This window comes from Myotis yumanensis, unplaced genomic scaffold, assembly GCF_028538775.1.
Source record: "Myotis yumanensis isolate MYYU_CA2020_CCGP unplaced genomic scaffold, mMyoYum1.0.hap1 SCAF_15, whole genome shotgun sequence".
Classification (NCBI taxonomy): domain Eukaryota; kingdom Metazoa; phylum Chordata; class Mammalia; order Chiroptera; family Vespertilionidae; genus Myotis; species Myotis yumanensis.
In genome coordinates, this window is record NW_027223766.1 from 28,956,891 (window position 1) to 28,984,530 (window position 27,640).

A 27,640-nucleotide genomic window follows, 5' to 3' on the forward strand; every position below is an offset into this window, starting at 1 on the left:
GAATAACTAAATTCCAATAAAAATATAAGTAGTTATGCCAAGAAATTTTCCAAGATGTGGGAACTTTTTGTGAAATAATGATGGTTTCCCACATAAAATAATAGTATTTCATATAGCATAGACTACTACTTAATATTTAAGACATTAATGAATAGCATAGTTTCCAGAAGCAAGTATAATTTCATAATAAAAATAGTTTTATATTATAAAAGAATATTCAAGAATACTATACCATAGCCTACTCCCAGCTTTAATGTCTTTGCTTCTTTTTGCTTCTTTTAATAGCTACCCAGGTGGATTCACACAAGTAACAGCTGCACAACTTCACCGAAAGGATCCAGTGGCAGTAAGTCTGTTGAATTCCCCCCCACCTGCCCATGGAAAAAGCAAGACATTGCTTTTTCAATCTTTTTCCTCTTCTAATGTAGCTAGCATTCAAGACTATAAATTCTTCATATTAACTCTACCACACAAGCTTTGATAAGTGTTATTATCATTCAGTTCTATATATTTTAACATTACTATTTTGTATGTTTTGCATTTAGTCAAAGAATTGTGATGCTTTTAAAAAAATTTCTTGACACCTGCTGGATCACCTAAAATATATGTTTGCTGAAAATGTCTTGGGGAGAAAGATATATATACTACATGTTTATTCATTACAGCAAATACGTTAACTATATTCTAATCTTATATTCTTACTGAAATTTTTTGTTCACTTGATTTATTGATTATCTGAAAGCGCTATATTAAAATTTTAGTTGTAGATTTGTTAATTTTTTTCTTGTAGTTCTGTCAGTTTTTGCTTTGCATATTTTGAAGATTTAGCAGTAGAAAAATTTAAGTTTGGAATTATAATCTTCCTAAATAATTGATGAGGGTGTATGCACCTCTTTATCTCCAATAATGCTTTTTAACCTGAGGTCTACTTTTTAAAATATTAATGTAGCTCTATAAACCTTCATTTGATAGTATTAGCCTAATATAACATTTTATAGTTTTACTTTAAATTTTACTGTGCTGTATTTTATTTTTTCCTCACGTTCTTACCTTCTTTTGGATTGGTAGAGTTCATTAGAAGTCTAAGATTAATCAATATATTTACTTTCCTTCAAATCAAATCAAGGAGGTCCTTAGAAGGTTTTTAATACCCATTTTCCCTCACAATCAATATGTTTTCCCTATCCTTAAGATATTTTTAAATTAAATTTATTAAGGTGACATTGGTTAATACAATCATAAAGGTTTCAAGTGTACATTTCTACAATACAAGATTTGTACATTGCATTGTGTGCCAACCACACAAAGTCAAGATTTTTTTAAATTCTTTCAATTCAACATTCTTGTTATTATTTTATACAGTTATTTATTTTTTTTTTTTTATGATTTTCTTTGCTTATAATCCCTTCATATAACTCAGCCTTCCTTCTGGGTTTAATTTCCTTCTTAAGGAAACTTTACTATTTGTTTCTTTTTTAAACTTTGATAGTACACCATAACTGTTACACAAATTATAGTTTTAATATTAAAGTTTATATATTAATCAGGTATCCTCACTGAACACTAGGAGGCAGTATAATTCAACTTTTTGATGTTAAGAATTTGGCATTGGGTAACATAGTAATTTCATTTTTTTTATATAAACAAAGAATGAAATGTATTGCAAAATGTTGGATGGAGGCTTGGAAACTATTTCAGAGTTAAATCCATTTGAATTATCACCTCGTTAAAAGATCTTAATTTTTTTTTAAGTCCTAATTTTGACTCTGTGTTGGCATATTAAGGAAGAGGGCAATGATTTTACTTCCACTACCTGTCTGTCTGGAGCAATGAGTTTCTCCCAGCAGACAATTTGCGAGTCAGTACTTAGTGTATGTGACTTGTAAGAGAGTGTGTTTCATAGTGCATTCTTCTGGTATTCATGGAATAGTATTTGTAAAATACGTAATTAATACATTTAGTAGTTATTACTAGGTTATTAAATATTTCAAAGCACTTTAAATCACTTAGATCATTCTAAACTCAAATAAATATATTGATTCAGCCCTTTCCTTCTGTCCTTTATCCCTCTGTCATATATTTTAGTTTCTTTAAGAGCTTTTGTGTACTTACAGTTTTCTTCTAATATGGTTCCTTTCTTATGTTTCTCCACCTCCTATAACTAGTTAATAAAGTTATTTTGTGTGCATTAAATGGCACATGCCCTGGGTTACCAGTTATCTGAGAAAAGTGATGTTTTTAAACTCACCTTGTTTTATCTTTTTCACTTTCTGAATTCCTTAAAGCATTTGCTTAAGTCTATATAGCTAGAATTACTTGATTGTATATGCATGTTGTGTCATATTTATTTGGGGGATATTTATGTTTGTGTATTTGTCTTTTTCTCCTCTCAGCTTATAACCTTTTCACATTTTCTCACTTTTTCTAAAGTAGACTGTTATGTTTGCATTTTTTAATAGAGTAAATTTTTAAAATACCAACTTATTAATTCAAGTAAGTACAACTAAATTGTTTAAGAACATGGAAGCCAAATGCCATGTAATCCTACTAATAGAGTAAAATTGCTAAAGGGATGATTTTCTGAGTATGTAATGACTTGCTGACTTGCTTATCCAGAAAAGTTGCTGAATAATTCTAACGTTGTCAGTTTCTACAGAAGACTTTTTAAAACATTAAACATTTTAAAGGCTAGTTTCTAGATCGGTGCTGTCCAGTAAAACTCTCTCTCTACCTTGACGGAAAGTTCTGTGTCTGCACTGTCAAACATGGTCACCCCTAGCCACAGGTGGCACCTGACCACTCGGAAAGTGGCTGTGTGGCTGAGGAACTGAATTTTCTATGACTTCATTTTAACAATATGTTAATATTTAAATAAAGTCTCCAGAACATAAAGTACTAACAGAACTAAGCTAGAAAATAAATGGAGTATATTTATGAGATGTCATTAGCTTTTATGTGTAGAAAGGTTTTGATGAGAAAATAGAAGGAACAGAAAATCCTCTTGTAGTGAAACCCTGTTCTAACATGAATTGTTTTAAGGCATTTAGCTTTAATGCATGTGAAATTATATCCTTGAAATGTGAGTACAGATGATGAAAATCTATACAACACTCCAAATGTCTCCATCAGCAGTTTTGTAAAGAACTCACCTTATATTACTATACACTGTATGCCAGGAGGCCCCCGGGAGAGTATGGAACACAGGGTGACACTGTGTGGCCTTCTCTTGACAAAACATACATGAAATCACTCTCAAACCAACAGTGAGGATAACCATCAAAGGGGAAAAGTAAATCATGGAAAGGTTAGTTTGCCATATTGGTAATGGGTTTGGTAGAGAAAAGAGACTTTTTGTCTTCCTGGTAAGTTATGGAGAGAAACACATGAAGGTGTGATTTCCTGTACTGTGTGTCTGTTCTGGGAGTTCGACTGCCTGTTTGAATTCGAGCATGGACACTTGTAGATACACTAGAGGCCCAGCGCACAATTAAATCGTGCGCATGTAGGGTCCCCTAGCCTAGCCTGCCATCAGGGCCATGTCCGCACCCTGCAATGCCTTGCATGGTCTGCGGACACTGCCGGCACCCCGCCCCACCCACCGCGAGAGCCACTGCTCATTTGGTCATGACGACCACAGGCCTTTTATGATATAGATTGTATCAGGGGAATTCTATAATCTCACTACATCTGTTTCCTCCTCTGTGAAGTGAGGCTCAGCATTGTAAACAAGATCAGATGTAATGAATGCACTGACCACTATACACAGCAAGTTCCGTGAATGTTAGCCATTACCACTATTGCAGATTTGCGACCTCTCAAGTCGGTGTCATAACTGTCTGTATGGTCAGGCTTAGTGTTTGAGGTGGGAACCTCCTGCTCTAGTCACTACACAATAAATATTTGAGCCATAGGTGTTTGTAAGAGCTTAGAGAACTTCTTAGTCTAGCTAAAATTGGCCCACAGGATATTTTTAATCTCTTCCTTTTGTCCTTCCTGCTAATTAAAAAATAAATTAAACAAATATAGAGCCTAAAGAAATAGTAATGTATAAATAATAATTCTATTGCTGCCACATAACGACTCTGGTCTCGGTTTTTTTCCTTTCATATACCTATTGTCTTAGCCCACTGGTTTCCATCACTGTCTAATTAAATCTGCCTTCTTGATATCACAAGTCATATTTGTATGTTACTGACTCCTAACTATGTGTTTTTCCAGATTGTAAAACTAGCTATTTATGGCATGCTCCCAAAAAACCTTCACAGGAGGACCATGATGGAGAGGTTGCATCTTTTCCCAGATGAGGTAAGTCAGTGGTCATTGGTAACGACACTTATCCTCAATTAAATACTTTCTCTTCTTTTAAAATAATTGTGGTCCTTCACCAAAATATAAATGGCCTTTATGAAATCACAAGAATTTAATAACTTCTCTTTCTGATGATACTGTCGCATTTTTTTAAATAAACTATAATTTCTAAAAGACACAGAAGTAATATTATTTATCCCAGTTTTAAGGTAGCCAGGTTTGAATGGAGATGTTTTAAGTATTCATGGTAGTTCAGTTGAACAGTAAATTACTTAAATAATTTCAGACTATAAAATAAATGAGCCCATTTTCCCAAGAATGGATTGTTAAATATTCAAAAGCTTGACAACACTTGTTCTTGTCAAGGCATTCATGCATTGCGGATGGAAGTATAAAATGGTGCAAACCCACAAGGAATCTGGCAACTATGAAGCATTTCACAAAATACATAAAGAGATTCCTGCTCAATCCAGCAATCTCATTTTCAGTCTGAAAATATACAAGGTTACTATTTTTACATGATTTATTATAGTAAAATAATAGAAATAAATGCTTACTCATAGAAAATTGAATAAACTTTGATATCCATTCAGTTGAGTACTATTGTAAAAATAGAAGGACAAACATTGTTGCGACTTGATAATTAATGTTTTTCCCAGGATATATTAGTGAAAATAAGCAAGGTGACAATGTAGCTAACTTACCACCTTTTGCATGCATATATTCATATGAATGTTTACACACATATCTACTATATCTGCTTTTTGCATAAAGAAATACAGGGAGAATAAATGAGAAAATGAAGTTGACTATGTACTGGCACATGAGCACAAAGAGATGAAAGGAATAGGGAAGGAAATGAGAATTGGGGAGGAGAATACCTTTTAGATTATTTTTTTACTTTAACTTTTTAAAAATTTTATATATCTATATATATAAAAGACTGATATGCTAAGTGCCCCTCCAACCATCTGATCGGTTGCTATGACACGCACTAACCACCAGGGGGAAGACGCTCAAAGCAGGAGCTGCTGTGACACACACTTTACAAAGGAATAGCACCACAGACCTGGTGCTGACAAAGCAACACTCGGCTTCCCCCAAGTGGGACACAGGCCCCACCACCACCCCGGAGCAACACCCCACCAAATCACAGCCAACACTGTCGAGACCCCATGGCACAAAATACGGCCCACAGCCCAGCACAGCCCAGAAACAATCACTGTGGGCACCAGGTAACAACGTCACGTAGCAACGCCCGACTTCCTCCCTAGTGACTAGCCTCCTTGCAGTTTCTTCAGCCCAGTAACACAACGTGCTTTATAGCCAGGTCCAAACATTTTACAGTTTAACCAAATGTCTGTGAAGCGTTTTCCCATGCCTCATCTCATTTGATCCTCACAGAAGTCCTGGAGTAGGTAGATAGAGACTCGGTAGAATCCTATTTTCTTTTCATTAGCCAGAAAACGGAGATTTAGAAAGCTTAGAAACTTGACCCGACTGAAAAGAAGTAAGAAATGGTGGACCTTGAAAATGACTTCAGGTTTTCTCACTGTGCAGAATATAGTCAAACACTGCTGCAGTTAAATATTTTACCCTTTGTTCGCCCTGCCTGATCTACAATAATAATCTGCTTCGTGTTGATATTTACTGCTGTGTTGCTGACAATTACCTGAAAGAGAAGTTGGGGTGCTTCCTGGGCTGGAAAAAGTATAGCTAAATCAGAAAGGTATAATTAAACAAGTTTATATAACTTGTCTAATTAAACAAGTTTATTCTATATCTATAAAAGGCTAAGTTGATTTGCGCATGCACGATACATAAAAAGCTCTTGCTGGTGCCAGTCTCACACGTGTGTTTTGATCTGTCATTGTCGATCATAAATTTGGTTGACACTTCTATTATAAAGGGCGAATCTATTATAAAGGGCGAATAGCTATATTAAAATATTTCTTCTAATTAATTTCCTTTCATTGTGCATGAATTCGTGCACCAGGCCACTGGCTCATAAAATAAAATGACAGTATGAACAGAAGTAAGCACAGCAATGCCCAGATCTTATTTTCTAAATGCTGTCCCCTGTTGAAAGGAACCTGGTTCCCTTTAGGAAAATGGTTGATTCTGATTCTGAATGAGAAAAAACACAAACTTATTACAGAGTATACTCATGCAAAATACTAAAATAATAAGTAGCAGAAGGTAAGGCAATGCTCAAACACCAATAGAGAAATACCAAAATAAACATAAGAGGTAGGTTGAATTGGTGCCTACTGACCACATATATGACTGTATTAGCCTTAAGATGAATAGTAGTGATAAATACGTTGAATAGAAAACAAAAATCTATGAATCCACAATGACAGTCTAAAATTTTTTTAACTTGTTATAATTTGTCTTCTCCTTTCTGGAAAAGGAAAAAACTTTTCTCTAGAGAAGAATGTCATCTTAAAAAATGTAGGAATGATACTGAATTTAAAAGGTGACCATTATCAGCATATTCTGTAGTCATCAGGAAAAATATTATTGTAGAACAGGATATTTAGTTTCAAGACATCATTGCACAGAGAAAAGATACTATTTGAAGAAGAAAAGATAAGATACTTTTATATTAAGTATCTGGTAGGCAGACACCAACCATAATCAAGAGGTCAAACGTACCATCATTATGGGACAAACTGACATCATATTTTTTCTGGAGTGTGGATTACAAGTTTGTAGCACTGGAAGTAATAGACCCAGTACTTGCATTCATCAGACGAAAAATTGTGAGAATGAACCAAGGCAGTACGTTTTTGAAGTTGAAAGAAGGGAAAAACATTAAACTATACATATGTGTGTATATTTAAATAGAACTTAATGACTTCATAGTTTTCAGAATTGAAGACGTCTAATTTATCATAGAAATATGTTTGTCAAGATTTAAATATGAAATATATTACTATATGGTAATTTCATTGATCTAATGTATTTTTCAGGGATTTTTCCAAATTTTCTTTTTTTCTCACTTTATAAATACTGCTTTTGTTTATTATTTAATACTAAGTATTACTAATTTATTAGTAAAGAATATGTTTTAAGAAAACTTAAGCCTAAATTTTCATTTAATCCAGGATATACCAGAAGATATTCTTAAGAATTTAGTGGAAGAGCTTCCACAACCACGAAAAGTACCCAAACGTCTAGATGAGTACACACAAGAAGAAATAGAGGCTTTCCCAAGATTGTGGACTCCGTAAGTCTTTCTCTTTCCCGTCTTTGTTTTTAATGTTTGTTTTTTTAAGTTGAGTTTAGTATCCCCTCTTTCCTTAAATGATAAGGCTCTTGAGGTGGAAAGAGTGACCTTCTTTTTTACTTTCTTGGATACCCTTTGCAGCTTCTACCCGCAAATAAACTCTAGATGTAGATAGTTTCTAAGTCTTAAGACCTTGCTAGGTAAATGCAAAGGTGCTCATAGGTGCCTATGATTGTCAGATATTTTGTTTGGGGGTGACATTATTTGTATTAATTGTAGTCTCTTAGAATGATAAATGAATTGTCATTACTTAAAACAAAGTGATTTTCCATTTTCCAGATTGCTTCACTAAGCTAAGACTATTATGTAATGAAAAGTCCTTAATCCTAGGTACTTATAGTCTTAATCCAAATTGAAAAACAAAAAACGTCCTCTTTTCTGTACAGTTCCCTATACCTCAGGTCTGGAAAGCTGCTTAGATTTGACATACTCTGTCTCATCTGATTGCTTCCAGGTTTCTTTGCCTGGTCTTCCATCTCTCCATGACCTGGCTCTTCCCTATCTTTTCAGCTTAAATTCTTCCCATTCCACTGCACTGTTCAAGCAATAGCAGACTGCTTAAGACTGGCAGTCCTTTTGTCCAATTTAACTCTTCCTTGCCCTTGTTCTGCTGTTACTTCTGCATGAAATAAGTCCCTCACCCTTTCTTTTCATTCCAGGTTTCCTTGTAGCAGGAATATGTACTAGATACCAGGCTCTCCTTTATGCTATTAAAGTTGTGATCTTTCCTCACAAGTAACCACACAACATACAGGGTGGGGCAGAAGCAGGCTTACAGTTTGTGAGAATGCAAAACACAGAGTTTATTCTTATTTATTACTTATGAATTGATGCATTATTTTCCATCTGAGCAACTAACTGTAGACCTACTTTTGCCCCATCCTATATATTAACTTGTGTTACCAAAATAATTAGGTGTGTATAACTTAGTAAAATTTGAGGATATATTATGATATGTGTACTAGTTACTAAACATAAATCAGTTAATATTTTATTCTGCACTTTAGAGCTAACATCAAATCTAGCTAGTTTTTATTACTGTGGAATGTATGTAATAAGGAAAAAGTTTGCATTTTTGGATTATCCAAAAATTATCTAAGAAACAGATAATCTTTTAGTTCAGGACTAACAGAACTTTCCACAATCATGAAAAAGCTCCAAATCAGAGCTGTCTACTGTAGTAGCTCTTGGCCACATGTAGCTCTTGAGTACTTACCCTGAGCTAGTATGACTGAGGAGCTGAATATTTAATTACATATAATTTTAATTAATTGAAATTTTAATAGCCTCATGTGGCTAGTGACTACCTTAATGGACTATGCCATTTTATTTATTTACAATGTCATAAAGTTGTAGTATTGAGTGTTATTATGTACACTAGAATTAAATTATTTGAGGTATCATGCAATGCAGTCCATTGAAAATGGGATTTCTTATTACTGGTACATTTGCTTTCATAAGGAAAAAATTTTTTTCCTCATTTTGGAGAAGGAACTTGCTTAAAATATGCTTCTGTTCCACCCAAAATAGCTAAGCCAAGAATATAATCTTTTTTTCAAATGTAGTAACTGGAATTTATCCAAGATAGATCTGCTGGTGAATCTGCAGAGACTTGACTCAAACAGATGTACCTGGATTACATCATAAATAAGTGGACACAAAAATAGCTTGTTTTGTTTTTTTGTTTCCCTAGCAATAAAACTTGAAATATTTTCATAATATAAAAATGTACATTTTATAAATGGAATTATCATTAGCTTTTGGTTAAATATTAGTTTTTCTACTAGACAGAAAGCTTTTGAACAATAATAATAATTGTCAAACTAAGCATTGAACCCAGTTGGTGATTGACAACATTTTTTAAATCTTAATTAAAAGCTACCATTGTTAGAATTTAATTTAAATTATTTTAAATTACTTACAAAATTCTCTCAGGCCTAACTTCAGCAAACATGAGATTTTTTTATGTAGTTGTTTAGTCATTTTCAAAACAATGGTAAACAAGAAGGAAAGAACTAATTTTTGAGAAAACTATAAATACTTTTTTATAGTTAAAATCCATTTTCTCATATGAGAAGTATTGCCTATATACCTCACTTCTTAAATTAATGGATACACTTGATAGCTTAGTACTTTTACATCTTATGGATATATATAAATGTTATATGTTATGAAGTTACATTTTGGGCTTTTTGATGGTACAGAGTAGATGTGTGTTTGCCATGTGTAAGTGTGTAGGGTGCTCACTTAGAACCTATTTATCAAAGAAACAACAACAGCACTATCCTTTTTTAATCAAAATTTGCTGAGATTATAGCTTTCAAATGGTTAGCTTATTTCATTACTATCGATAATTATTTCCATAATCATTGCAGTTTTGCCAACACATTACAAAACCACAATAATCATGGAAATCATACTGCTAGCACTGTAATGGAAATGTTTCATTATGTAGGTTAAAAATAAAACTTGGCCGGACCGGTTTGGCTCAGTGGATAGAGCGTCGGCCTGCGGACTCACGGGTCCCGGGTTCGATTCCGGTCAAGGGCATGTACCTTGGTTGCGGGCACATCCCCAGTGGGGGCGTGCAGGAGGCAGCTGATCGATCTCTCTCATCGATGTTTCTAACTCTCTGTCCCTCTTCCTTCTTCTCTGTAAAAAATCAATAAAATATATTTAAAAAAAAAAAAAAATAAAAAAAAAAAAAATAAAACTTGGATCATTTTAAGCTCTTTGTTTTCATTTTTTTAAAATTCTGTAAGAGAACTTTCTTAGGAAAAACTAGATATGTGAAAATTTTCAACTAGAATTGCTTCACATTATCCACAGTGATAAAACCAAACCAAAAAGAAAAAAAAAAGAAAGAAATGGATTTTTATGTCTCACACATTAAGTCAGTACTGTTTTATTTTAAGCAAAATCCTCACCTTTGTAGAGAAACTAAATGTGGAAAGTTTCAGCATCAATAAATGCTTGAAAATAGATGTTTATTATGAAAAACCCTTGTTCATAGTGTTTAATGCCCTGCACAGAATGTGCTATTAGAATTGTGACCACAAGGGAGAGAGGGTGGTTGGGATGAAAGGGAGGAGGTATGAGGACAACCATGATCGGCCCTAGAATTCTCTTCCCTGAAAGTAGGAATATGTTTAGGTTGTTTTATAGGTAATCCAGGCAGCTCTGGGGAAAGAAAAGAGGGTTCCAGATGCCAGAACATTAGCACTGGAAAGGCAGCCTGGAGAGCGTCCTGTCCAGTATAGGTCTAGGACACAGCAGAGATGTAAGCCTAGTGCGTGCACTCTAATGCAAAAGCCTTTAATCCTAAACATTTACAGATTTCTAGTTTTTGTTAAATTCATATCCAGAAAATCCTATTTTTCCCTCTGCCTTTATAAAATGTGCTTCAGATTAGAGACTTAAGTACAGACAGTGGAGAAGGATTTTTACCTTTTCAAAACCCAAGGAGTAAGGATCTAGACATCTTCAAGATTTTCCATAATTTCATGCTAGTCTAGTCATGTAACATTTTCCTATAAGATTTAACTTAATTCGCTGCTCTTCAGTATTAGCTGGACCTGGGAGCAAGGTTACATTCCAACTTTTCCATTCATTTTAACCAGCTCAGCATTGGCTCAAACCATATACCTCAATATTTCCAGTGCTGAATTTTGCTCAAATTAGGCATTCTAAACTGTTCTTTTGGATATGAACAGATTAGAACTAGTTGTTAAAATAAAAAGTAATCTCTCTTTAAATGATCAAAACCAAATCATTTACTATATTAGCCAACAGAATTTAAGACTTCAATGCAATAATTGAATGTAACAATTCCTGTTAGTTTTAATTGAATGAACAATAATACGATTTAAACAAATTTCTCAATCTTTTGAGTTTAATTTTTTTTCTTAAAGCACTGTTGAGCCAGGATGGTGTGATTCAGTGGTTGAGTGTCGACCTATGAATCAGGAAGTCACATTTCTGGTCAGGGCACATGCCTGGGTTGCCACCTTGATCTCTAGTAGGGAGTGTGCAAGAGGCAGTCAATCAATGATTCTCTCTCATCATTGATGTTTCTATCTCTCCCTCTCCCTCTCCCTTCTTCTCTGAAATTAATAAAAATATATTTTAAAAAAAATAAATGCACTGTTAAACTTTTTCTAATCAGGCTGGTGGTGCAGGGCCAGGAGAAATGAGTGTAAAGGCAGCATTACTCTGCCTCACTGTTACCTGGACAGCCTTTAGTTCAAGGAATATGTGATGTCACCGGATTTCCTGGAATGGTTAACTCTAAATAATCTCATCTATACAATGGAAATGACTTAAAACTCGATCAAACCCACCTTTTACTGTTGTTAAGATTAGTCTGCTATCCAAATTTTATTCTAGTCTTAAATATTTTGTTGGAGTAAGCATGATACTGAGAAATGATTTAGGAATGAAAAGACATAAGACCTATCTGTAATACTTTAGCAATAAAGATAAATTTTTTTAAAAGAAGAAGAGAAGACATAAGACCTAAAGGAGAAGAATAAAATACTTTTGAGATTTATTACATTTATACCCAATTTTATGGACTTACAATGGAAATTCAGATGCTTTTTTCCCTTAGAAAATAAATTATCCTAATGGAGCAAATAATATTAAGTGTCTCTAATTAAACTGTATCATAAACTTTGTGTTTTATAGCTTTATGTTTTATTTTATTCACAAACCAAATGAATTTCCCACCATTTTACAATGAAAACTAGAATCTCCCAAAAGATTTTTCCTGAAGATTTTTTTTTTGTAGAAATGTCCCATTTTCAAGATAATGTAAATGTGTTGGCCTCTATCATTCCCATGTTCTAATTTGAGCATCTGCATTTTTGAAATGTATTTGTTTCATGTTATTGATATGCAGTGTTTTGCAAGTATCTAGTCCCTTGGCCATAATATTGTGCACCATCACCACCCCTGGTGGCAAATTAACCATCTGCACTTAACCATTCTACTTGGTAAGGATTTGGCTTTAGTGTTTTTCACCAAAAACTTAGAAAATAATGTCTGTAGATATTTCTCGATGAACAGTTAATGTCATGTGAAATTGGAGAAATAATCTTCCTTCATCAGGAGAGTGAAAATGAAATAATGATTCACAAAGACATAAATGTTGATTTTTTTGTTTCAGACCTGAAGATTACCGGCTGTAAAGAAATGAAAATCACAGAAAATCACAACGAGGTGATTGAAACTTCTTCCTGACGAGTTTCTCCTGACCTGCAGGGCCAAGTGAAGCGCTGCTGCATTGGGGTGGAAGCTGTTATGGGCGCTGAAAGGTGGTGGAGAAAGGTCAGGAAGGGATCTTCCTTCTACAGGAAATGGCAATAGAATACATTATTTTATAGAAATGCTGTCATGTAAATTGGATTTGAATATTATCAGTAGTGATAAGAATAAAGTTGGCTAACTCACTTGGCTAACTATTCCATTTTGCATGTATGAAAAAAAAAAGTCCTGGGTAGCATTGCAGTGAAAGTTGCTAATAAAGACCCATCTATGCACATTTCCTCAAGTTCCCCACCACTCTTCCTGCCAACTGGGAAGAGAGCCGCCTTCACTTTTCCTTCTGTGACTACTTTATCTAACCTCCTGTCCTTCTAAATTGACCCTTCCTCTCAGCAGGGTAAGATTTCCCCTGAAGTATTTACAAACTGCTACCATCCTTTCCCCATCTAGCCTCTTGGTTCCCATGATACCAAAATAACAAAGTAATGCCTAACTATTCCCTAGAAACCTCACTGCCTGCTCTGTGCTGTTTGCAGACCGCTGTGCCATGTCTCTATACCTCCATAGGCTCCTACTCACTTCTGTCCTGGGCACTTAGAGTGAGCTGCTGGAATAATCTAGCAAAATCTGGTCTCTAGAAATTAAATGCTAAGCCACTGTATTTGGCCATTTTTATGATGTTTTTTCTTTCTTGATTTTCTTTCTCTTGCCCTGCCTAGCCAATCAAGGGGTGGATTTCAGACCATCTTTCCCATTCATTCAGCAAAGTGTATTGAATGCCTCCTACATGCCTGGCACAGTGCTAGACATTGCAAAAACAGAAATTACACATCTTCCCCAACGCATGCCCCAGCAAAGAGTGTACAGGCTACTGCAGAGTGGAAAGGAACTATAGAGATTGTAAATATGTGCACCTGGGTGTCAGAGTTGCTGATGTGATCATGTGTGGCCTCTGATGTATGTTTCAGTAGCTGGCATTAAACATGAAGTGTTGCTAGAAACCACCTGCTGGCGTGCAGGGCACAACTGCTTTACATAAGTTAATTCACTTACACCATACATCAGCCCTATAATGTATATAGTGTTATCCTCTCCTTATCAAGGTCACAGAACTGATTCAAATCCGGGTTGATTGGCTTCAAAGCCCATGGCCTTAGCCACTGATAGATGAGAAAAAGTGTATTTATATTTACGTATCACAAATTCTGTAATAACACAAGCATAACCTGGGACAGGTCAACAGCTGCCATTCACAGCAAAGTGGCAGTTAGATTTAAACTGTCGGACCAAAAACAAAGGAAATAATAAAAATAAAAACTGTCGGACCAAAAAGCTGCACCCCTACTTCACCCCTGACCTCTGACATGGTCATCTTAGTTGGGCGCCCATAGGAAACAAGCCCCAAGCTCCTGGGGCAGCAGCTTTAATCAGGAGGAATTTTTGTCTCGTGCATCCTAAGCATCCTGCCTGATACACAGTTCCTGGTTTAGAAACGCTCATGGAAGAAAGTCCTTGTTTCCAACAAAACTGCAGGATTTGAAGAGGTGAGATAAAATGTTCTATATGAATTTTGAGCCCAAACATCATAATATTAAATATTCAATCGTCAACCTTGCTTGCTGGGGGTCGGGAGGGGGGAACTGCTGATCCTACAGACCGATGGAGACCTACACTGGAGCTCTATGTTGGCAAATGAATGCTCCTCCCTGCTGTTAGGAACTAACTCCATTTTGCTTTTGGAGAGAACCAGAGCAGAGAGACTTTAGCACCAAATCAACAGCCCATTTGCCATTGCTTGAATGTTTACCAGCCTGACCTGCACGTGCCCTAAGAGACCACATCTACAAGCAGCCAAATAAAACCACAACTCTGGTGAAGGAGACCCAGCAACCTGAGGGAGAAAGACAGCCTGAGCCAACAGGATTGAAGTAAAATGAAGAGATGAAACAGAAGAGAACTTTAAAAAATAAAAATTCTTACAGAAAAAGAAGGAAACCCTAATCATTTCAAGAATCATTTGGGAAGGCAAAGCAAACTGATGTATATATTCTGTTACTATGTATGTCTGTAATATGAAAATTGGTGCACATAAAGAATTAAGTCATTAAAACCAAACAGGTATTTGCTCATGCACAATGTTCCACCAGGAGCCAGTGTGCTGCGCTATTGGGTAACACCAGGTAGATGTGAAAAGCATCCAGCTGAGCATAATGACCTGTGGGAGAATAATGCGAAACACCTTATCTCTACACTTCACCCAAGCCAAGTGCACTGCCCGCTGCAGTTTCTCAGTAAAACCTAAGGACGTGTCCTGATTAGAAGTAGCAAAGGCAAAAGGAGCCTCAAGTACTACAATGTTTCGAACTAAGAAAATATGACATTGCAATGTCCAGTTGGCCCAAAGTCATACAATGATGAACAGAGGAGACAACGCCAAGAACGAAAGCAACAGAGGGCTTCATCTTAACTTCCAATAATTGCCTGCTCTCCTGGTAACTGAAAATGGAAAAGGCCTCCTCTGCAGTTGGCTGAAGATAACTGCAGCCTCACGCAGCATGAGAACAGTTGTGCCATCTGATCTCATCTGGGGCCACAGGACAGCTTCTGTATGTGGGGCACAAAGAACACAACCATGGGAGTTGGATTTCTGTTTTAAGCCAGTTCGGAGGAACGGAGAAACAGGACAAGAAGTCACAGCCATCTGCCCCATTTCATTTGAAAAATTATAAACACCTCTACCAGGCAAACTTCATGTCTTCTCAAAATAACATTCTATATTTAATAGAATGTGTCTTTATGAGGAACTTAAGATGCTTAAATTAAAATTGTGGTAGTTTTCTTGTATCACTTACATGATGGGTCAGTGTTTGAGTTTTCTGCTACAACTCCATTTTCCCATACGTCCTATTATTTTGGGGGCGCAAAATTCCATCACAGAGGGATTCTTTTTTAGGAATGCATACGCCACATTGTAGGATTATTGGACATATGTACTCACTGTAATTACTGGTTCATCACATCCTTCAGCAGAAGTGGCCACAAGTGAGATACTGTACAAAAGTCTGGTGCCATCTCCTTGTCAGGGCGGGGCCACAGTAGGGAGCTTCTCACTGCAAGACCTCCTGGATGGGCAGAGCAACACTGTTGTCAGAGCCTATTCACACCTCCAGGTGTGGGATATCTTGCGTTCAATCAGGACCCAGCAGATGAGCCAACATAAAGCAAGTCTTTAAAGCCATCCTTTGCCCAGAATGCAATCCTTTCATATTCCAATTTCTACTCTAAATTTACAAAGTGAATACTAAGGATTGTGGCTGGCCAGATTGATAAATAATGTCTCTCGATTTAGACATAGTGGGCCATGGGCTGGCCCAGAGACTAGGACTGGTGGTCATGAAGCAACACTGCCATCTTTAAAAGGATCGAAGGGCAGAATTTTGTTTCACTTGTAAGATTTAACCCAAATGAAGGAGGTTTAAAATATGCATGCGCAAACAAAATGGAAACAGACTCATAGATACAGAGAAAAGACTAAAGTAGGGGGAATAGAGGGTTGGTGAAAAAGGTGAAGTGATTAAGAAGTACAAAGTACCCTGGCTGGGTTTTCTCCGTGGTTAGAGTGTTGGCCAGCGGACCCAAGGGTCTTGGGTTCGAGTAGTGGGTTTGATTCCCTGTCAGGGGCATGTACCTGGGTTGCAGGTTCCCCAGCCCCGGTAAGGGTGCATGTGGGAAGCAACCAATTGATGTTTCTTCCCCTCCTTTCCCCCTTCTCCCTCTACCTCTTCTCTCCCCCCTTTCTCCTGCTTTCTCTTGAAATCAATGGGAAAAATAACTATGTGTGGTGCCAGGTGGGTACTGGAAACATGGGGGGAGATCACTTTGTAAAGAATATGATTGTCTTCCCAATACAAAATAATATTGGATGTAAACTGTAATTGAAAAAAAAATCTCCTGGAAAAAAAATGCATGTAAATTGCCGTTTTTATCATATTCTTACTACAGTTTCTTCTCCTTTCTTGCTAATTCCCTCCCAGCCAGATCTCGACACTGCTCCCCTGCCTGTGCCCCCATCTTTTTTTTCTATGCTGCAGTCGACTGATTTGTTTTCCTACCTTCTCCTGGAAAACGGGGTTCGTCCCACCCTCAGCCAAGAACAACATTCAATGTCCAGGTCTTTCCTGGCTGAAAATCCCACCATGGAACAGGTAGCAAGTTCGGAGTGTGCAAAGCCAGAAGCCCCAGGAGGGATCCTGCTGCCAATCTCTACAATGCCCCGTTTGAATTGGATAGAACCCTATTTCAGAAGGTCCGATCCTTCCAAGACAGACATTAAGGCTCCAGTTCAACTTAAACACAGACTCTTACAGAGAAATGGTAATTCTCTCTCTCTCTCTGTGCCCAAAAATCTAAAGTAAGAGTTGAGTACTTTTGCAGCATCACTACTGCTCGGGGCTTCACCTTCAAAGAATGCAAACCTGAGCTCCGCTACTGGTAAAACAGAGGCAGTCGCTGCCCCTGAGGGCCAGCCTTCATGAGGTGGGCTGCCAGGAAGCCTGAGGATCCATTTTCCACGTGGAGACAGCACAGAGCACCTCTGAAGGACACACACGTCTGTGTCACTTCCATTTGGCCCATTAGAAGCTCTTTGATTTCAAACCAATCTTCATTTCAAGGCTGAATTTCGAGCTCAGCCCTCCCTTTTTAATTCCAACGTTAATACCTATGAAAGGCTTGCAAACAGTGGCGGCTAGAAGACCCTGTGTTGCTAGTGGAACACCTGTGCCTTTGTAGGTCGCTGTGAGGCTCCAGCTTGTCCACCTGTATTAAATCATTCAGAATCGACCCTGAGATGACAATGCCACCTGGCATCTTCGTTAGCCATCACAGAACTAAAAAGGGCCTTGAGGTGTAGAGAAAATTCTGAATATAAAGCATCTGCCCTTGACTTTTTTTGGCAGAGTCACAAAGTCCAAATCAAATATTTTTATAACTTCTTAGAAAAGTGATTTTATTATTATGCACTGTTACTGTGCACGGTGTGTGTGCAGAGCAGAAAGTCCTGGAGAAATGTGAATGTGTATGTGCTTCAGAAAATTTGATCTGGAAGCCTAAACCTTGGAAGCAGTGGTTAGTAGCCAACTCTCCAGTCTGTATTAACCAGGGATCAATCAGGCAACCAATATTTACATTCCAGAAACTAGTCTAAGTGCTTGAGATACAAATGTGAATAACAGTTGTATCCTCCTATCACGGTGTTCTGTTCCTAGCACAGACTTTCTAACACGCTTGAAATTTTCTAAATGATGAGAGTGTCTTTTGTTATGTTAATGAGGTGACTTTTGGAAAGCAGCTGAAGATGGGGGCTGGTTGTCAGGGGGCCAATCATGTGATTAGAGAGAGAGTTGGAACTTTTAGTCTCACCCCTGACCTCTAGGGAGGAGAGAGAGCTGGAAGCTGAGTCAATCTTCAATGGCCAATAATGTAATCAGTGGTGCCTATGTAAAGAAGGCTTCATAGAAACAGAAAGATGGGGTTCAGAGAGCCTTGAGTTGGCTGGAGTTCAGTTGACTAGGGCTGGGATTTGCTGGGCTTGCCCCCCAGCCTCAGCATGGGTGCAAGTCTATTTCAGGGGTCTCTGGCTGCCCTTGGACCAGTGGCCACCTGAGGCAGGTTTTCTCGGTGAAAGGCAGAAACAAGAGAGTAAGTTTAACTATGCAAGCAAGTTTCAAACCTATCATTGTATTATGTGCACTAACATCCCAAAGGTCGATGTAAATCAAAGTCAAGAGCTTGGAAGATATTCTGCTGCCATGAAGGTGATGATCGAAGGTGGAGGGGAATGGGTATTTTTGTGATTTCCCCATCACCTGGCTTAAACTCCACACACCTCCCTGAGGCCTATAGGACCTGCCTATAAATTTTTGTAATGCCACCTCTCCACTCTTGTCTCCATCCACTCCTATTGTTGGACTTCACATCCCAGTCCCTCTTGAACATTGCTAATGCCCAAACAATCATGCCCTCATACCTTGTCATGTAATAATTCTCCAATTATCCTCTCCTGACCCTATTTCCACCATGTCTGATACATCTCAGTTCTTTCTAGGCATTTGTAGATATTTCTTCCCTGATATCTCTGTTCCCTGTACATAATATAATACATTATAAGTACTCCCTTATTGTGCTATAATTGCTTATCTCTTCATTGATGAGTTGAGCTCATTGAGGACTAAGAATGTATCTTTTCTTTTGTGTATCCCTAGCACCTAGCACAGTGTCCGGCTCTTGTAAACCTCTAAAAGAGTGCCTGGCACATAGTAGCTGTATAGTCTATAACAGCCGTGGGCAAACTACGGCCCGTTTGAAATGAATAAAACTAAAAAAAAAAAGACCGTACCCTTTTATGTAATGATGTTTACTTTGAATTTATATTAGTTCACACAAACACTCCATCCATGCTTTTGTTCGTGCCCTCCGGTCCAGTTTAAGAACCCATTGTGGCCCTCGAGTCAAAAAGTTTGCCCACCCCTGGTCTATAATAACTGTTGTATGAGTGACAGCAGCTATATTTGCTATGTAATACTAATATATATTTCCGGGCTCTTAATAAAAGTTGATTTCTTTATTATCTAACATTATAATACAAATGTTCCTGGTTAGTCACGGACCTCCACAAAGTCATTTTGGTACCCAAACACCTTCCATCTCCTCATGACTCCACTCTCCTGTGAGACCTTGGAGTCTCTGCATTCAGGCGGCAAATGAGAAAGAAGCAGGTGGACAAGACACACATACTTCTTCATTCCCTTGACTTGGAATTTGGAAACATATTCCATTGGTTGAGAACATGTCTCCTAGCCCATACTAAGGGAATCTGGGCAATAAGCAGCTGATTTGTATTCAAGAAGAGAATATAGTTTTGGCTGAAGGTAGCTAGTTTCTGACACAGCAGCCAATATGAAATTATCTGAGACCTCGATAGGAGTATTTTTTTGGTGATGCCAGAGTTAGAAAGATGAGAAATCCAGACTTTAACCAATTAAGGAAAGAATGGACAACCAACAACTCCAAACTGATACAGGTCCGTGCGGAGTAACAAAGCAGGTGATTGCTTCCAAACACACCTGATGTTTCTGCAGTCAGTGGCTGCTTCGATAGGCATGGAAAAAAAAGTAAATGTTAAGGTTTAGAAATACAGTCCAAGCCACAATCTTTCTGGTAACCATCAATGTCATTGTTCTCACATCTAGGAATATGACAGCAGAGACCATCATCCTCTTTCCACACTGCCAAGCTGCTGGGTCTGTGGGCTGCTGGGTAAATGGTCACTGTGATCACTCCCATCCTTGAAAGTTATTTTTAGCCATGCAGGTATAGATCCAATTCCTTCAGAAACCCCCCAGATAGGAACTGCTAGGTATTTCAAGAGAAGAAATACTTCCCCAAAGCTGTAGAATGTGGACAGACGGCTACTGCTCCTGCACAGTCAGCTTTTGCGTTGCACCCAGGTTTCTAGCTTTTCTGTTGTTCAGAATCTCCAGCCTGGTTTGATAAAACATGCTCACACTTGAGTGGAATCAGATATAGAACCTGCTGGCGACACTCCAAGAACATGAGCAGGCGGCCAGTGACAAGAGAGATTTAGTTAGCAGGGCCTCCTGTGGTGTCCAAATCTGATAACTGAAATGTTTATAAAAAGAACTCTTTGTGAGTTTCAACCCTTTCAGCCTCTAACTTTCCAGTGCACAGGCACAATACAGACACATACATGAGAAAGGACAAGTAAAGTGAAAATACATGAATTTTCTAATAACCCAATTCTCTTCAACACATCTGTTCAATAACTGAGCACATTCACATACTAATGATTTCTCCTGGTGGAAGTTGAACTGATTAACACTTTTGTGACATAATTTTTAGGACATAACAGGGATAGAGTTTTAGCAGGATTCAATTAATTTGAGCCACATGAAAGGACAGTAAAAAGTAAAAATGTCTTCAGTGATTAAATGTCTCTATTCTGGCTCACTCAGTTAGTTTTGCTTTGTTACCATACAAGATTCATTTTAGATCTGAAAAGAAAAAGATAGTTTTACTTATCTGGGTTTTGTCATAAAACATCTTTTAATTTAGGTTAATAAAGTTGAATTTCACAACATTGGTGGTGGATATTTTTTAATCAATAAGATAAAATACATTTAAACAAAGAAACAAGCAACCAAATATGGTTACTCATGCCAGCATGTTATTATTAATTTAGCAAGGTGCAGAGAAGAAAGAAATCATTACTAACATTTATGCCTTAATTAATGCTACCAAGACAAGCAAGTCATTCCACCACTCCTGGTAATGCAGTTAGCCCTCTGCCCCTTTCATTCTCCTTTTAAAATTGTCATTGCTGCCTGGCTGGTGTGGCTCAGTGGTTGAGCATCGACCTATGAACCAAGAGGTCACAGCTCGATTTCCAGTCAAGGTACATGCCCCCTTTGTGGGCTTGATCTGCAGTGTGGGGTGTGCAGGAGGCAACCCATCAGTGATTCTTATCATTAATGTTTCTATCTCTCCCTCTCTGAAATCAATAAAAATATATTTTTAAAAAATTATTATTGCCTACATCTTTCTAAACATTAGTGCTCATTTTTCTTCATTTATCCCACGCCATTAATTATGAAGATATTAAAAAGTTAATAGATTCTTTTATAAAGTAGAATTTTACTCTAAAAAATTTTTGTGATTTTCCTGTAAAATATTAAGCTTCTGAAAACACTCTCTTGTTGCAAAATATTTTTTCAAACAATATAGAAACGTTAAAGATGAACAGTTAAATGAAATTAACATTTACTTTAAATAAAGTAAAAGCTCCCTGCAATCCCATACCCAGGAGGTCACCATGGTTATGCATCTGGAGTTTATTCATCCCAATTTTTCAGTGCGGATAGATGAACAGAGTAATAGGTAAGTATTGTAAAGCCATTCTACCACTTGCTTTTTTTCATTTAACAAAGATGTACCTTGTGTCAGCCAAATTTTCAATTTATTCAGTCTGATAATAATGTAAAACTATTGCAAGTAAACAAGTATACTCATGTAGTCAGTTTTTGTTAATGATAGAGTTACCCTAAAAAGTATAGAATAATGAGGACTTTGTGGCAAAGAAATTCTTTGGACTCTGAGCTTGTCTAGAACAAATGACCCCTTTACATCAGTGTTTCCAATGCCACATCAAATCAGAACGAAAAGTTATGATTTTTTTAAACCAAATATTTTGGTTCATACCTTGGAAACCTTCATTCTTCATTTGAACAGCCGTTCTTGTTGGGGACAGGCCCAAAGGGATGAAGTCTTGCCTGGTTATTCCAGCCTAAATTAGTCATCCAAAATCATTCCACCCTGTTCATCCTTCTTAAGCCCCTATCTGCTACTAATACTGTATTTACTCTGGAAAAAGCAGACAAACCTCAAAACCAACATGCCATTCTAAGATCATTCTCTCTTCCTCCTCAAGTTTCTAACCTTACTTCGTGAAGTTACCATTTTTACCTTCTGCCTGTCCCTCCACCCACCCCTGCCCAACCCCTCAGTCATTCAATTCTGCCCATAGTACTTCCCATCAGTTCCCAAAGCTGGCTTCTCCTCTGATTCCTCACTGTTGTGCTCCAGGCCCTCTCACCTGAACCACTGTAACAGGCAGCATGGTATATACAGGGGAGGAGGCATGAGCTATGGGAGCAAACCAGTCAGAGTTGGAATCCCTCTTTGCCTCTTCTATGTATGTATATATCCTTGGACATGTTGCTCACCTTGCATGCTTGATCCTTTGTAAAAAGAAAACACTTAACTTATAAAAGCTAGTAGTACAAGGCTGGTTTTCATCTTCCTTGATCTTTCCCCAAACTAGTCCGTCATGTACACTATATTGTGCCTCCAAATAATAACTCCAATTAGGTGACTCATCTGCTTAAAGACACCCACTGACTTTCTATTGCCTTCAGGCTGAAATCTGAACATTTTAGCAAAGGATAGCTCTTTCACAGTCTGGTCCAAATGACCTTACCTGCTTAACTTAGAGCAAGAAGTTAGGAAGGTCGAATGCCATTGCATTCATCTTTTTCTCTCCAGCAACCCAACACATGGCTGAACCGATGGTGGATATTAATTAGAAGTTTGCTAGGTGGATGGATGCACACATGGGCAAATACATGAACACACAAACGAACACATGAATGAATTAACATAAAGGAAGACATTTAAATACCTCTTCCTCATATTCTGAAATACCTAATGAATCTGAATTTGAAAGCTTTTATAAAAGCTGGTCATTTGATTCTAGGAATTATTCCTGTCTCTAGAGAAAATTTAGATCAAAATCTAGAGAAAAGTCTTTCCACTGTACGCAGTGTAATTTTTTTATTGTAAATTTTATTTACTTACTTTTTTACCTTTGCTGGAAGTATTACTGATATCCCCCATTGACCCCCTTCTCCCAACTCCCACCTTCTCCCCATGCCTTCACCACACTATTATCTCTGACCATGGGTCATGCATATATGCATATAAATTATTTGGTTAATATCTTCCCACCCCCATCTTCCCTCTGAGATTTGTCAGTCTGTTCCATGCTTCTATTTTGTCAGTTTATTTTGTTCATGAGATTCTGCATATAAGTGAGATATGTGATATTTGTCTTTCTCTGATTGACTTATTTCACTTAGCATAATAATCTGCAGGTCCCTTCATATTGTCTCAAAAGGTAAGAGATCCTTTTTTATAGCTGCATAATATTCCATTGTGTAAATGTACTGCAGCTTTTTTATCCACTCATCTACTGATGGTCACTTGACCTATTTCCAGATCTTAGCTATTATAAATAATGCTGCTATGAACATTAGATGATAAATGAAACTGTGCTAGGATGAAATGATTCTAAACATCTATTCAGCAGCTGACAAGTGTTAAGCACACTTAGGCAATCTGAAACCTCTTAAAGAATGTACATACGTAATATGGGAGCACAGAGGTTAAAGAACTAACTAGAAAAGGTGACTGTGGTGTCATGACTATCAAGGTTGTCCAGGTGGTTGTGTTGGGGCTCAGGGAAGGCTTCTCACAGGAAGAGGAGCCTGGCTGAGTTTCAAAGATTGAGTATGAATATAAATAGGTCATTTAAACTAGGGTGTGGCAGAAAAGTAGGGCTTTCTGAGCTGCAAAAAGAAAGCATGTCAGAGATAAAGAAACAAGAGAGGGCATGCAACAAGCGTTTTGCAACTAGTTCATTGTGGCTGTAGTTTGGAGAATATTTGGCTGAGAGATACATTTCAAAATAAAATAGAAAAAAATAGGTTGGAGAATTTGTGCAAACAAAAATGCAAGGATAGTAGAAGGCAGGATACTCTCCAGGTGATTTCATTCATTCCTGTGGCCTAAATACTACCTACATGTGCATGATCATTAAACCTCTATCTCCAGTACCTCTTCTAAGCTCCAACTCTCCTTTTAACACCTCTCACTCAGTTATCTCATAAACAGAACTCTTTAACCTCTCCACCCAACTCTAATTTCCAGAGGGATATATGTATCTCCATCCACCTAGTTGTTAGTCTCCATTTCTAGTTAACTCACACATCCTGTCAATACCACAAGCTGTTAGTCCTCCACCATCTTTCATCAGACCATGGCAATGTTTTCTCATTCACTATGATCCCCTCCAATCCATTCTCCACTGTGCAATCAGAATAATCTGAAAAATAATCTGACTAGTCTATTGGTCACCTGAGGTGCTTGGTTAAAAAAAGCAAAGTTCCTAACCCAGACGACTGAAACAGAATCTTTGGGGATTCCTCTGAGTCCAGGAGTCTGTGCTTTAATGAGCCCCATCTCCACCCCCTTTTTCCATTAACATTACCAATATGTGGGGCAGAGTAGCCTAGAGGTTAAGAGTCTACTTGATTTCTGGTCAGGGCACATGCTCATTTCCCAATGGTGGGCATGCAGGAGGCAGCTGATCAATGGTTCTCTCTCATCACTGATGTTTCTCTCTCTCTCTCTTTCTCTCTCCCTCTCTCTCTCCCTCTCCGAAATCAATAAGAAAATATTTTTTTTAAAAAAAGAGAAGATAACTTGAGTCAAAATGCCTAGGTCTGAAGTCTAGTTGTGTGTCCTTGGCAAGTAACTTACCTTTTCTGTTCTTCTGTCTCATTTGGACAATAGTGAACCAGCTCTTGGGTTGCTATGACAATGAAGTTAGTTGAAACATAGTGGCAGTTTTTATTGCTTCTCATCAATATTTCTGGTTCTCTTTTACTTCCAAGTACATGAGGAGATTGTACTTTTCTACCTCTATGAAGCTAAATTTGCTCATGCAGTTTATGTGGAATGACAGGTAAGGGGAAGTAATGTGTGTCACTTCTAAGAGAAGCTGGAGATGTTTCTCCATGCTCTCTCTTCTCTCTCTTGGCAGTCATGAAAGTACGTACTCATATGGAAGTGTCCAAGAGAGCAGCCATGTGGAACAGTGAACCAAGACATGGAGGACAGCTGTCCTGCTCTTTTGTGTGAGCAAGTAATAGAGTTGTGCTAAGCTCCTGAAATGTTATGGCTTTTATTACCACAGCATAGCATAGTACAACATAACAGGTACAATGTTAAAAACCTTGAAGTAGGCCTGGCTGATAGTAACAGCCCAATGACAGCTTCAAAATGAACGTGAGCAACATGGCTCGCTGGAAGATCGATTTTCCCTTCACTAACTTAAAACATACACCCGATCATGTCACTCCTCTGTTGAAAATCTATCAATTGCTTCTCATAGGACTTAAAAATCTAAATCACTAACTTAGTGCACACAGCCCTGCTGGCTTTGGTCTCCAGCCTTATCTGTTTACTCTTCCATTCACTCTCCTGCCACATGGACCTTCTTTGTTTCTTGAACATGACAAGCACTTTCCTGATAAAGGGCCTTTGTCCTTGACAAGATCTGAGCTTGAATTTCCTTTCCACACTTTTTCTCATCATCATGTGTCAACTAAAATTTCATGCCCTCAGAGAAGCCTTCCCTGTCTACCCAGTGGAAACAGATGATCTTTTGTACCTCTTCATAGTCCTATCTCAGCACTTTTCCTGCATCTTTCATACCATTCGTCACAATTTGAAATTAATTCTGCTTTTTTGTTCACTCGTTTCCTATCTTACTTTAGCTAGAGAGGAAGCTCCATAAGGTCAAACCACAGCTCTCTTGTCAATGGCTTTATCTTCTGAACTCAAACAGTTCCTGGTACACAGAAAAATTAGTTATGGAAGGTTGGAGTTGGGCAGGGGAGGTGGAAAAGAAACAGGGAGGGAGAGTTGCCCTGGAATTAAATGGAAGCCCATTTGAATACAAACTATTACCTTAAAATGATTATTCCCCAAAGAAATTGAGTTTCTAATAAAAGTGGTGAAAGTTCTGAAGATTGTATTTTTTATGAAATGATGGGTTCTGAAACTATATCAACTATAAGTTAAGATATAAGTATATTTCTGTCAAAATAGGCAAGTCAATAAAAAATGCAATCCAAAATCAGATTTTATTTCAAGGCAATATACTATAAACACAAAAGTCCTAGATCTGAGTTACACCTTTTATTCTGAACGTTTCACTCAATAAAAATCTAATATATTGTGTCCAAGTGATGACACATTCCAAACTAATGAAACTTTCCTGTAGCTTAAATAAATAAATTCAGATCACCAAGTAAAATCAAAGCCAAGTATATTTGCACAACTCAAGAGTGATATGAACGAATTAAAACCTCTAATGGCTTATACTTCACCATTTATAACAAACTTTGAGAGCCTTTTGAGTGACACCTTATTAGACTGAATTTCCAGGACCAAATACTAAAACATATAGAATATCCTCCCTCTACTCACTTGTTAAAAACTAAGAAACCTGAGATACAAAGGTCTGAGGTGACTGATGACATACCCCAGTCATATAAAGGAGGAGTTCTGTCAAATGATTCTGGGTCAGACCATCCTGATGAACCTTGGGCAAGTTTTCCTCTTTACCATTCCTGTTCTCTACACATGGATTCATATTGTGTAACTAAAAGGGGACAGCTGTTTGTTATCTGCTCACTGTCTTCTCGCATTCCTGCAAACATGTCAAAAACTCTTTGCTGGATCCCCAAAGGCAAACAAGTAGACCCTGGAAGAATCCAGCTTCTGGTGAAAACTGACCCCATCTCTACCATATAAAAGTAGCTGTTCCTAGACAGACGCTACAGGGAAAAAGAGCATACAATAAGGTTATTGTTCTCTTTCACTTCTATTTTCAACAGTAAATAACAGGACCCAAATCTTTCTCAAATATCTAGATTTTTTTCCTTTGTGAACAAAAGATAAAGTATAGTTATAAGTAGGTCATTAGGGGTTAGAGTTCATTAGATTCAACTTCATTTCTTCTCTGCCTTTTAGTTTTTCAGGCTTTTTTTGTTGTTGTTGTTAATACCAGAAGGTAGATGGGCTCTTCAGCCAACCATTCATCGACATTTATTTAGCATCAGTCTTGCATTTTCACTGTCATTGCTGTTTGAGAGCTTATAAATGAATGATAAAATTCAAGTCAACTTCTTCTGTTAAGCTTTATACTACACTTAGAATGAACAAATGAATGTTTGAATGTATGTTTGAATGCCTGTCTGAAGGAAGCCGATTCTTATTTTTCTGTTTAAAACTCAGCTACGTTGAAGGTGACTTTTAGAAATGCAGTAAAAAGAGTCCGCACACACTGTTTTA

The 27,640-nt window shown here is 37.5% G+C and overlaps 1 protein-coding gene across 2 annotated transcripts in view; it reads left to right on the forward strand.

The window, feature by feature from the left end:
• Nucleotides 1-17,857, forward strand: part of MRPL13 (mitochondrial ribosomal protein L13) — a 28,248-nt gene extending 10,391 nt beyond the window's left edge. Inside the window, exons 4-8 of one of the 2 annotated variants that reach the window (XR_011468211.1) lie at nucleotides 286-346; nucleotides 4,219-4,305; nucleotides 7,419-7,540; nucleotides 12,768-14,409; nucleotides 16,904-17,857. Coding sequence is in view for 1 of the 2 variants with exons in the window: in XM_070391997.1 (XP_070248098.1) it covers nucleotides 286-346; nucleotides 4,219-4,305; nucleotides 7,419-7,540; nucleotides 12,768-12,789 (292 nt within the window). In the remaining variant the exon portion in view is untranslated. Of the gene's footprint in view, nucleotides 1-285; nucleotides 347-4,218; nucleotides 4,306-7,418; nucleotides 7,541-12,767 lie in introns of both variants that reach the window. The other variant, XM_070391997.1, reaches the window with a different exon arrangement.
• The last annotated feature ends 9,783 nt before the right edge of the window (nucleotides 17,858-27,640 follow it).